Source organism: Uranotaenia lowii, chromosome 3 (assembly GCF_029784155.1).
Source record: "Uranotaenia lowii strain MFRU-FL chromosome 3, ASM2978415v1, whole genome shotgun sequence".
NCBI classification, from domain to species: Eukaryota; Metazoa; Arthropoda; class Insecta; order Diptera; family Culicidae; genus Uranotaenia; species Uranotaenia lowii.
Window position 1 is genome coordinate 184,324,566 of NC_073693.1, and position 13,702 is coordinate 184,338,267.

At 32.5% G+C, this 13,702-nt stretch overlaps 1 protein-coding gene across 1 annotated transcript in view; it reads left to right on the forward strand.

The window, feature by feature from the left end:
- Positions 1-13,702, forward strand: part of LOC129752909 (uncharacterized) — a 132,064-nt gene that overhangs the window by 82,492 nt on the left and 35,870 nt on the right. Inside the window, exon 3 of the mRNA XM_055748697.1 lies at positions 11,107-11,587. Coding sequence (XP_055604672.1) covers positions 11,311-11,587 — 277 coding nt within the window. The 5' untranslated portion in view covers positions 11,107-11,310. The remainder of the gene's footprint in view (positions 1-11,106; positions 11,588-13,702) is intronic.

A 13,702-nucleotide genomic window follows, 5' to 3' on the forward strand; every position in this document is an offset into this window, starting at 1 on the left:
GGTGAACCGTCATCTATGGCTCGAAATACTCGGTATCGTTAATTCCGTCTTAATTAAAATACTCAGCGATGCAAAAACGGCTGGAGAAATAGAAAGAAAATATTTACTGAAAAGCACAGGCTCGGAGCAACGACGCAGAGCAAAGAGGATTGTAAAAGTGCTCTTTGTGAACTTTGACTAGGTACCTAGAATATACAATCTCAAAAGTAGCGGAAAAGTTTGTGGCCATCACACGAAACTGTTCACGATAGTGCTTCCTGTTGGAACGAAAAACTAAAAGATAGCATGAAGCTCACCAAACTTCTACTACATTTATTCTCTCGTTTCGAATTAAGTTTTAAATATCTTTGCGTAATCTTAGCAATTAATTGTACACTGTAGTTTTATTATTGTTGGCGGGAGAAGATAAATTACGATCAATACTCTCGAAACACCAAAAGTGCTATGGAAATTCACAGATGTTGATGATAGAGCTCTATCTTCTCCACTCGGAACGCGAACAACAATAGTTGATGGAGTAGAAACATTGTTTCATTTTCCTTTTCATAGGGATTCTTGGAAAGAAACCAAAGATTCCTCTGGTGTTAAATACCGGTACAAGCTTAGCTGTTTGGATGGGATATCAAAGTTCTTGAAATCAGTACAAAAATGTTTCGATTCTTCAAAGGGATGGTTCTGATTATTGGACACTAGTTGGATACAATCATAGTTAAACAATCTTCCATCGAGAAAAGTAACTATTTTTCCTTTAGAAGTATACAGCAGCTGTGACGGTTTCCAAATCCTTTCCCTATTAATTCATGGGGCATTAATCCAGACGAGAAAATAACAGAATTGACATCTCCGAGAAGAACACGGGTTATTTTCCGCTTGGTTAACCTCGATATTTTAACAGAAAGAAGTATACGAGAGCTGGAAGAGTTATAGGCCATTCGGAAAGCACTGATAAAAATAAATAACAAACAGTCACAATGACAAATCTGGGCAGTGAAAAATTTACTCCATTTGAATTTTACGCTCCTTAACCTCGGTTCTGTTTTTTTGCTCTCCTCTCGGTTTGGATGTTTCGACAGTTTTTACTCCTCGCAGCAAAGGATTGTCAGTTTGTGGCCACAGGATGGCGAAAACTGCGCCGCTGCTTCCTTTGTGTATGAGCGTAAATCATTCATAAAGTTCCGACTTTTGGAAGCGAAACGTTAGAAGAACAATGTGATCCAAAACTGTTGTCCTCTCGGGTTAATAATGGTTTAAATTGCATACATTTTTAAAGTCGTTCCTTAGTTTCGAAGCTGTGGCAAAAAATTGTATTAATTTTGATAATAGAATCGTGTTGGTTCGAACGCAGAGCCGTTTTTGTTATTGTTGAGTAAATGCAAAAGCTTGAATTAATATAATAACCAACAAGGCACCTATCTATAATCAATGCTAAAATCTGTAAATTTGGTCATTTTTATCGTGCTTGACGATTTTTTTATTGTCATTTTTGTCATTTTTGTCATTTTTGTCATTTTTTGTCATTTTTGTCATGTTTGTCATTTTTGTCATTTTTGTCATTTTTGTCATTTTTGTCATTTTTGTCATTTTTGTCATTTTTGTCATTTTTGTCATTTTTGTCATTTTTGTCATTTTTGTCATTTTTGTCATTTTTGTCATTTTTGTCATTTTTGTCATTTTTGTCATTTTTGTCATTTTTGTCATTTTTGTCATTTTTGTCATTTTTGTCATTTTTGTCATTTTTGTCATTTTTGTCATTTTTGTCATTTTTGTTATTTTTGTCATTTTTGTCATTTTTGTCATTTTTGTCATTTTTGTCATTTTTGTCATTTTTGTCATTTTTGTCATTTTTGTCATTTTTGTCATTTTTGTCATTTTTGTCATTTTTGTCATTTTTGTCATTTTTGTCATTTTTGTCATTTTTGTCATTTTTGTCATTTTTGTCATTTTTGTCATTTTTGTCATTTTTGTCATTTTTGTCATTTTTGTCATTTTTGTAATTTTTGTCATTTTTGTCATTTTTGTCATTTTTATCATTTTTGTCATTTTTATCATTTTTGTCATTTTTGTCAGTTTTGTCATTTTTGTCATTTTTGTCATTTTAGTCATTTTTGTCATTTTTGTCATTTTTGTCATTTTTGTCATTTTTGTCATTTTTGTCATTTTTGTCATTTTTGTCATTTTTGTCATTTTTGTCATTTTTGTCATTTTTGTCATTTTTGTCATTTTTGTCATTTTTGTCATTTTTGTTATTTTTGTCATTTTTGTCATTTTTGTCATTTTTGTCATTTTTGTCATTTTTGTCATTTTTGTCATTTTTGTCATTTTTGTCATTTTTGTCATTTTTGTCATTTTTGTCATTTTTGTCATTTTTGTCATTTTTGTCATTTTTGTCATTTTTGTCATTTTTGTCATTTTTGTCATTTTTGTCATTTTTGTCATTTTTGTCATGTTTGTCATTTTTGTCATGTTTGTCATTTTTGTCATTTTTGTCATTTTTGTCATTTTTGTCATTTTTGTCATTTTTGTCGTTTTTGTCATTTTTGTCATTTTTGTCATTTTTGTCATTTTTGTCATTTTTGTCATTTTTGTCATTTTTGTCATTTTTGTCATTTTTGTCATTTTTGTCATTTTTGTCATTTTTGTCATTTTTGTCATTTTTGTCATTTTTGTCATTTTTGTCATTTTTGTCATTTTTGTCATTTTTGTCATTTTTGTCATTTTTGTCATTTTTGTCATTTTTGTCATTTTTGTGATTTTTGTTATTTTTGTCATTTTGTTCATATTAGCAAGATTTGGTGAGTCGTAATCAGTTTTAGAAAGATATGATGGAATAGTGAGGTGAGATCAACTCTTCCACTTTCTTTCATATTTTGTTTTCTTTCGAAAGCGTCAGCATCTCTTTGATTTGATCTGTATGAGGTTTTGTTTTTCCTATTCATTTGAAAAGAAAAGTTTCTATTCAAATTAGTTTGAAAGAAATTCGTGGCAAAAATTTTTTGCTAAGTAAAAAAAAATCAACCCATTCAACCATCGCATATTTTCAAAGAAAGTTGATTGATTGCGGAATAACTTGATTATCCAGTTTCGTAAATAAGCCGTTATTTGAAATTGCTTTCAATCATGCTGAATATTGAACCAGTACTCCAGACTAATAACAATTCGAAAGGTTAAACGAAAGTAAATCAATATTTGTGCTTTGAAGCGTGTTAACCAAACCGTGCTACACGAGCCACCATTATCGGGGGTTTTATGCTCATGCCTATGGTCGAAACAAATCGAGAAGTAACAAAAAAAACGCATAGGTGTAAGTGCTAGCTTGTACATAAAAAAAACCAACGCAAAAGTTGATGGGGAAAAGTTTGGATGCTGGAAAACTCTGTATAGGTACCAAAAAGGCATGAATCATCATTTTAGACATGCTCCCATGGTCGATGCTGATGGCTGTAGTTGTGATGATTTTGCTTTTACGGGCATTATTTATCGCTACAGTGGCTGTACTGGAATGGTGAGCCAGCTTTTAGACATAATTAGTGTAATAAAATGGAATCCTCTGTACAGAGATTTTACGACCAGCCATCGATAAGCCGGCGTTTTTGCAAAATTCCTCTCTAACGGTGGTTCCTGACACAGTTTATTAATACATTGTAAACTTGAGGAGGTTTTCAGAAAGCACCGGAAATAAATGGACCGTGGCATGGCATCCGGAGGAGTAGAGTGGATTTTTGGTAGGAACAAATTCGTTCCTTTTACGGATACGATCGTTCTGGAACGACGAGGTTGCTTCATTTAGATTATCTTACTCTACTGACGGAGAAGAATTATATCTAAATCTAAAAATTGAAATAAAATGTGTTTTAATCATGGAAATTAAAGGTTTTGTGATCTCTGGCATGATTAGTATTATTAGTTGCTCGGAATTCTTGTGTGTCGGGTTATATTCTAAGCGCTTTACTTTTCCGAGCTGTACCTTACCCGTTCAGGAGAGCATATCAAAATTGTTACACAAACCCATCTCAACGAGATATTATTAACTTGTTAAGATATAGCTTTGATATCAAAATCTTCGCTTTGGTCGATTAAAAAAAAAAGATTATATCTCTTTTGAAACAATCAGTTGTTTTTTTGCAAGGCAAGCAAATGCTTCGAAAACTTTAGTTTGAAGTTTGAAAGTCTCATTCCAATGCACCAGGCATGGTTCTGTGGTGGCGTGCGCGCCTCTCAATCTGCAGGTCGAGGTTAGAATCTCGTGGCTGCTACCCTAACTTTTCAAGAATTGCAATACACAAGTGAATGCATATAAGACAAACATATCCCGATCAGGAGGGAAAACTAAGTTATATTAAGATGAGATATTTTGATACTAATATTTTTCCTATCTAAATGAGTTATAATTCAGTACTCGTAGGATGTTAAAATATCTCAAATTATATTAAAAAATCTATGCGATCATAGCCAAATTATATCAATTTTAGATATGCTCCTTACAAGATTAAATCTTGTTCAGATAGCATAGTTTGATATTGGGCAGAACGAAATCTATCACAATTATAACTTATCAAGATATGAGGGCTTCGAGAAAATTTTCTAGTGGAATGTTAATAAACCACATTATTTGCTGGCTTGTGATATAGCTCGGTTGGCAAGTCTGTTGTCTCCTGAGCCGATGTCCGCGAGTTCGAGCCCAAGAGTACCCGATCAGGAGGGAAAAACAAAATTATATCAAGATGAGATATTTTGATACGATTTTTTATTCTATCCAAATGAGTTATAATTCAGTACTCGTAGGATGTTAAAATATCTCAAATTATATCAAAAAATGTATACGATCATAGCTAAATTATATCAGTTTTTGATATGCTCCTTTCAAGATTATATCTCGTTCAGATAGCATAGTTTGATATAAGGCAGAACAAATCCTTTAAAAATTATAACTTATCAAGATATGAATGCTTCGAGAAAAATTTCTAGTGGAATGTCAATAAACCATATTATTTGCTAAAACCATGTTCCATTTTTGGTTTCCCAAAAATTGGATCCAATTTTGAGGATCTGTTGAGCGAAACTCATTAATGTACGGTTTGGGCCGTTGACTTCGATGTCCGTGTTTCAGAAAAAGTTGTACATATATCAAAATAAGATATTATCAGTTTATTTTGGGACAATCCGAAAAAATTCTTTATCATTGAAAATAATCTCAACCCCATTCACGTCTGTCAATCAGAATAAGATATAATTCAGATTGGAGAAACTTAAAATCAAAATTTTTCTGTACTTAATTATAACTGAATCAGATGTAAATATCTTGGTGAGATACGTTTGAGTTATTATTTTGATATGCTCTCCTGATCGGGTAAACATCGAACACAGTTGTACCGGATAAGTTTTTCAATAACGATCCGCCAACAGCAACGTTGATAAAGTCGCAAATGCCATAAAGATGGTAAAACGACTATAATCGAAACAAAAAAAAACATTATTTGCTATAACCGTACTCCATTTTTGGTTTCCTAAAACTTGGATTCAATTTTATGAATCTGTTGAGCGAAACTCATAAACGTACGGTTTGGGCCGTTGACTTCGATGTCCGTGTTTCAGAAAAAGTTGTTCGTATATCAAAATAAGATGTAATCATTTTATTTAAGGACAATCCGAAAAAAAATCTTTATAATTGAAAATAAGCTCAACCCCATTCAAGTCTGTCAATCAGAATAAGATATAATTCAGGTTGGAGATACGTAAAATCAAAAATTTTGAGTACTTAATTATAACTGAATCAGATGTAAATATCTTGGTGAGATACGTTTGAGTTATTATTTTGATATGCTCTCCTGATCGGGATTGCATACAAGCTGCTTCTTTTTTACATTTCTGGTGGTCTAAATCCTATCTGATATATACACTATCAAGGGGTGATATAATTTAGTTATGCTTGCATGGACTTTTTGTTATAATTTAAGATATTTTAACATCCTACGAGTACTAAATTATACCTCATTTTGTCAGAAAAAAACTAATTTCAAAATATCTCATTTTGATATTTATAATTTTACTAGCAGACCCGGTAAACTTCGTTTTACCCTGTTAAATTTGGCGTCCATTTTCCATTTTTTCTTCGCTGATTAACTTTTAAAATTTATGAAATATTGAGTTGTTAATCGTTTCGCTTTTGTGAACATGTTCTAGTTTTTTTTTTAAATTTCCCTCATTTCCGTTTACTCGAATTGTCCCGCTTAATTCTATCGAAATAAAACCTAACAATTTTAATTCAGTTCTACGGGTCTTTTCTTAAATAAACAAATAAATAACCTTCAATAAATCTTACATGCAACTTTCATGAAAACTTTTTTATTAACTCTTCTTTCATTCAGATTTTTTGTATATCAACGAATGGTCAGGTTTCAAGTTCTTGTCGCAAAATGGTTTTATTTTGTCAGTTCGATGTTATCCTCCAACTTGCAAGCCTATTGCAAAAAAAATCACTTTTTGTAACTTTAATACAGGCATGTCAAACTCGTTTAAGTGTGCGGGCCGCATTAAAAATCTTTCATTTCCTAAAATAATATTATTTCCTCTCTTAGCAAAAAAAATCTTTTTAATATTTTGTGGCAGGAAAGCCAGTGTACTTCTGTGTATTAGGGAATTTTTGACATACCTGGTTTAATATGTATGTTTCATTTATTGTATACCATTTCGTTGATTTATTCCACTTTTTTCGAAATAACATTAAGGTTTGAATCGAAATCAAAAGTTTCTCATTTATTGTATTTTATTGCATATGAAACTTTATGAAAATAAAATGTTGACTATTGGGATAATTTTCGGAGTGTTTGGGATCTGGCAGTGCTTTTAGCTCTCAATTAGTTTTGGGGCAGCTTTTCGTTTACCATCCTCACCCCTCGAAGTAGTTTGAATTAATATACATATTTTTACCAAAATCATGTTCAAAAAGTTTTTCTAGATACCGAACTTATAGATATGACACATTTCAACTTGAAGTGTTCCCAAACAGCATTTGCCATGGCATTAAATCTGGCGGTCTTGTATACTGCAATCTACTTTTTTTATATTGATTAATGAAAAAAAAGCAAATTACATTCCTATGAACTTTAACCCAATGAATCAAGGAAACGATAGGTATTAAAAATAGAAAAAAAATATGTTTTTAATTGAAGATCGAAATAATGTTCTGATTTCAAAATTTTCTGAACATTTTTGGTGGGGATCTGCGATTTGATTTAAGACTATGTAATATTATCAAGATTCAATAACATTTAATTCAAAAGCAGATTTAAAAAAAACTAAATAGTTCGAAAAGAAATAACCTGTTCAGGCTACGATGGTTTCATGAGTTCATATCATCTTCTGGAAAATTTCATACTGATATAACTCAAAACCTTAAAAAAGTGTTTTTTTTTGTAAATTGAAACTCTCAATAGAGGAAAACCGGGTATGAAAACAGTGAACCTGTAAACAGTTTTTCGGCAAATAATTTAAAAAAAAAGTTGAGTTTGTTTAGTCAGATTGTTTATTTGGGCCCAACCATTTATAAATGAAGAAATAATGTATACATTTTATGTAAATTTTGAACGTTTGCATTCGCTCTAGTGTACCTTTTAACTGGAAATTCTTCTTAGATGATTGATAACTTACACATATGGTTGCAAAAAATTCTTTGCATTCGGCCTTTAAATAAACATCAATCCTAATCCTTCTCAAAGGACAGGCTCTTGTTCAGTACATGTGTCTGTTCATTTTCAACGGATTTTGTTGTTGTTCTGTAAATTTAAATGCGCGTGATTTATCTTCAGTTAAGCACATTTGTACATGTTCGAAAAATGTTTCTAGGCGTATTGGATTATTCAATCGCAGCAGTATCAAATTCAGGTTTTTTAGACAACCATTGCTGATTCAATTAACGTGAAATCAAAACAGTTTTAATATATAAAACCGTTTTAATGGTTTTGATTTGATCGGTAAATTATCAATCTGGGTCACATCTAGGCTTCATTTATTCATTTGTGCTGTACAAATGAGCTAGGAATCAAGAAGAAAAAAACACATATAGGCTTCATATCGCCGCCACGTGCGTTGAAAGTATGCTTGGTTGAGAAATAGGCGCCCAAATCTTCCCACTAACCAGTATGCTATGCCCTGGTTACTATCCTCTCACGACGTTTGTTCGCGACGCCTCGACCATAGAGACGAATAACAAACCACCCGCCCGGCGCCCAAAGTAATGAAAATCTCGAAAAAATGGATGTCATGACTTTTATTTGATTCAAAAAACTACAAATTTAATTATTACGGACAATTGAGGTGACTTTTTGTTAATTTTATTCGATATAAACCGATTCGCATGGCTACAGAATATTCGAAAAATAATTTTATTCAAATCGTTTTGGTCATTTCGGAGGAGTAGTACTACAAACACCGTTACAAGAGAATTTTATATAATAGATTATTCTCTTCTGATCGGGTAGGAATGGTTTAAGTTGGATACATTTAACTCTCAGACTTTTCCTCAAATGAAAGGTTCTATAATATTTCTTTTTTAAGTTTTTTTAATATGGTTACCAGCCTTTCTCAGCAAAACAGTGCAATTGACCGTGGTCATATAGACCCGAATAACTGCTATAGGGTGTATCATTATCTCTAAGCACGATTTAAAATGAACAGAATTAACACAATTTAGGAGCAATTCTTATTTCACTTCTATGTTCTCTTTAGTCTTCTTTTACAGTGATTTGATACAAAATTAGATTCTACTCAATCTTAAACCTGTGATCGAACTTTCGATCGAACACTGCTCATCACAGACTACATCAGCACAGACTGATATTGGATGTTGACCACTTTTCTAGTCTTTTTCGAAGTTTTCGATACAATCTGCAGGCTTCACATCTTTTCTCAAATACGATATAGTAAGGCCCTAAAAATTTCAACCGGTTTCGCTTGAGGACAATTTGGTGGATTCATCTCCTTCGGTACGATCTGGACTTTGTTGGATTGGTACCAAACCATCATGTTCTTTGAGTAGTGATGCAAAATCCGGCCAAAACAGTACTGGGTGATCATGCTTGCGAATCATGGGCAGCATGTGGAGGTGGTCAAGAACCGTTCGGAAAGCATGCTGCACTCACTTATCGTATGCCCATACCAGTGCCTTTCTTCAGAATTCTTCCGTAAATATTGATGTCTCCCTCAAGGTTGCCGAAAAAAATTCTGTGTTTTTGAGAAAAAAATCTCACTTTCTGTGATTTAACCCAAAAATTCTGTGATGGTTTTCTGTGATGCTATTTCTTTCAATTTCATTGAAATTTCATGATAAATTGGGTTTTTTTACATTTAGGTTGAGAAAAATCAATAAACATTACTATTCAAAATTCAGAAATTCTGTGTCTGTGAATATTTCAAAATTCTGTGTTCTGTGACACAGATTCTGAGATGAAAATTTGCTTAAAATTTCAGACCGAAATTACAGACTTTTCTGTGATTTCTACAACTTTGGTCTCCGTCTCAACAAAACTTTCACCATCCCGAACAGTGTAATACTGGTCACCCGGAAGCATTTTGTAATCAAACTTGCAGTAGGTTTCGTCGTCGATGATAACGCACACCGATTTTCCACACAGCAGTTGATCATATAAGCTTGTTCTTCTGCTTCTTATATGTCTTTAGACCCAATCTTATCTACTGTTGAGCAGATTTTTTATTTAAGATTTTACAATCCAAACTAATAAGCTGATTAATGCATTTTTGAAATCCTTACAAATTTTATGGAATTTTTCCATTAAAGATTTTTGGCGTAGCTAAAAAAAAGCCTACTGGATTTTTCAAGCAAAAAGTCACTTTCTGCGTGTGATTTATTTTAATATAATTTTTAGATAACTCCACTTTTTTGTTGTTAATTTGATTTGAAGAATCTTAATACATTACTCAAAAACTATAAATTGGATTATAAAATAATATTATTAGAAAATAAATTCGACACTTTTAATAACTCAATAGTATACATAAAATGTTCACATTTGATCCATTTGTTTCGTAATGAGGCATGAAAAATTTCAGACATTTTCTGTAGTATGTTTTCTCGCGTTTCTTGCAGAGTTGAAAGCAAAACCATCAAAAAATTAAATTCTGTAATTATTTATTGAGTTTTATGTTTTATTTATTTTATTGATGTGAACTGGATGTTAGATGATAATTCAATTAAACAACATTTATTTTCAAGAGAAATTTCAAGGCTTCAGGTTTCTCATAATTTCAATTACGACAAATGATCTTTAAAACTAAACACATTTTTTTTATTGCCAATACATTTTTATAATTGCTGAAGTCTAACTGACACCGTAAACTGGATGAACTTTATCATCGTGTTTTTCATCCGTTTTCAAAGAGTTTGTAACACCTAAAATGTTTAAAACACTTTCTGAGGTAAGAGCAAGAGAGCCATGCAAAAACATTTTCAAGATCTATCTTCAAGTTTTTAACAACACGTGTTGTAGTTTCGCATGCTGTGATGCAAAAATAGCAATATTTCTATCACATACGGCTGAAATAGAAACAGTGTTGTAAAAAAAACAACGCCCCACGATCTTGGAAACATTTTTGCATGGTAAAATTTTCAAAATGTCAAAATTTCTATCACTTTTTGCCAACACCAGTGAACTTGCTCTAAGGAATATGAAGCCTGGCCGTTGATTGGATTTCCGATCGTCCTGACTAGCTACACGTTGAACTCTATGTGTCATACTTCTTAAACCGTATTGTTCATTCGTTTTATTTGAACTAATTTAATTGACTCAAACCACCATCAACTCAACGATAAGAAGCATTTTTTCCTTATAAATCACTCAACTGACACCAATCATTCATAAACAGAAAAAATAGGTCCCTCCTCTGGCTCTTTGAAATCTTTAATTGTTATTGATTATATTCCGATACTCTTCCAAAGCATCGATTTAAATCTTCATTATTTTCCACTTCAGGCTCTTTTAATTGAAAAATTATTTTACCAAATTCAATGAGCAGTTTTTTTATCTACCTAAACCTTCTTGGGATAGCAATTAAGAAAATTCATTCTTCGGTTTTTCTCTTCTGTCCTCACAGAATCCGGCGCTCTATCTTGATTGTGGAAGAAAGTCAGTAAAAATGATACTGGTTCAAGATAAAGCCCAACCGGTGCCATCGGTGTTCCGGCGGTGAAACTCCGAGCAGCAGCAGCAAAACTTGGTACAACACCCAACGTACAATGCCAGGAGCAGTAGCTAGTAGTACCGAGACTATGGCCACAGTCACGTAATATTGAAAATTATGGCAGAGAAGGAAGCGATTCGCTATCGGTATGACTCGTACACGCCGCTCATGAAACAATCATCAAATAATGGAATGAGCACGCTACAGCGAAGTGAGATGAGCACTGCTCTTAAAAATGGAACCCAAACGTCAACAACGATTGCGATAAGCGCCAAGAAAGCTCCTTCAAAATCTGGATGTTGTTCATGTCAGAACCAAAAATCCTCAGCATTCTGGGCGGCCTTGCTTACAAATTTGGGAATTTGTACTTTGCTGTTCGGATATACTCTGTTGGGTAAGTTTTTTTTTTTGATTACAATTGTGATTTTTGGGGTAGCTGCCGTGAGATAAAGTTGTACGTATCCAGCTGCTCTGGCTTACTGACATAATGTCGATTGAAATGAATCTGCTTCCTGAATATAATTTGAGAGCTACCTCTTATCATTGTGAACACCCCAATTTGGGATAAAATAGGTAAGCTAGAACTATTCCAAATAAATGTTCACTGTCAAGCAAGTTTGTGGAAAATTGAACCTACTTACGAAAAACATCAATCGTAAGTAACCATACCCTTTATTGGTCATCGAAACAGTTAAATAACAAATGGAGGATTCATCTCAGATATCAAATTAAGATTTCAGATTCAGATTTCAGATTCAGATTTCAGATTCAGATTTCACATTCAGATTTCAGATTCAGATTTCACATTCAGATTTCAGATTCAGATTTCAGATTCAGATTTCAGATTTCAGATTCAGATTTCAGATTCAGATTTCAGATTCAGATTTCAGATTCAGATTTCAGATTCAGATTTCAGATTCAGATTTCAGATTCAGATTTCAGATTCAGATTTCAGATTCAGATTTCAGATTCAGATTTCAGATTCAGATTTCAGATTCAGATTTCAGATTCAGATTTCAGATTCAGATTTCAGATTCAGATTTCAGATTCAGATTTCAGATTCAGATTTCAGATTCAGATTTCAGATTCAGATTTCAGATTCAGATTTCAGATTCAGATTTCAGATTCAGATTTCAGATTCAGATTTCAGATTCAGATTTCAGATTCAGATTTCAGATTCAGATTTCAGATTCAGATTTCAGATTCAGATTTCAGATTCAGATTTCAGATTCAGATTTCAGATTCAGATTTCAGATTCAGATTTCAGATTCAGATTTCAGATTCAGATTTCAGATTCAGATTTCAGATTCAGATTTCAGATTCAGATTTCAGATTCAGATTTCAGATTCAGATTTCAGATTCAGATTTCAGATTCAGATTTCAGATTCAGATTTCAGATTCAGATTTCAGATTCAGATTTCAGATTCAGATTTCAGATTCAGATTTCCAGGGTTGCTAGCGAATTTTCGTTTTAAAATTCCAAAGTTTTTCCCGGTTTTCCACCGGCTTTTTCCCGGTTAAAAATTATGATTTTCCCGTATTTATTATACTCGTTTTTGAATATAAAATCATGGTGAATAAAAAAATCAATGTGAAGCCCTCAATTTTTTATCAAGTGTTTTTCAAACCTTATTAACCAATAAGAAATCGAGAAAAAACTTTCGACGTATTTTAACATGTTGTCGTTTCGTATCAAATTAACAGGTTTTCATAAATTTTTGGATCGAATGCAACGAAATTGGCATCTATTAGTGTTCAACTTCCAAAATAAAATGTGGTTTTTTGAGCAACAGTGCCAGAATTTCAGTTTTTCTAGAATTGGTATAGAGTTGTTGAAAAAAAATGTATAATTAGTATAAAAAAATGTAGAAAATATGCATCGACCCATAGCGTCATATCAGCTTGCAACTTAAATAGGGATTTCCATACAAAATTGAAAATCATCAGATTGCAGGAAAATATTTAGTTATTTTCCAAGTGCTGATATTTTTTTTGTACAAATTCAAAGACATGTTTTAGAAAAAAAAATTGTTTTTAACAAAACAAACAATAACTTTAGTATTGTCATTTGAACAAAAGATCCGTGAAAATATAGAAAATCGTGAATAAGACAGGACTGGTTTGAATGCAGATATTATTTTGTATCAACATAAAGACCTTACATTTCGATAGGAGCTTGTTAGGTTCCTTATCCCCCATGGTTGTCAGCATCTCAAAGCATTGGTGAGCTCTTTCCATTTATTGAATTTGTTATTTGTGAACATTATATTTCTTTATTCATCAATCCTATCTGTCAAGTAGGAATTTCCATCAAAACGATTAACCCTTCCCTTTCCTGTCTGAAACAGCATCTTTACATGTAGAGTCGTATGAGTTTTCTGCACCTGAAAAGTTCATCTAGCTGTTCAGACTATCCCTATATGATTACATTGACTTGCCAAGGTGTGCATTGTGGTATACACTGATTCTCAATAACAACACTTGAAATAAGTATTGAATCCAGGTACTT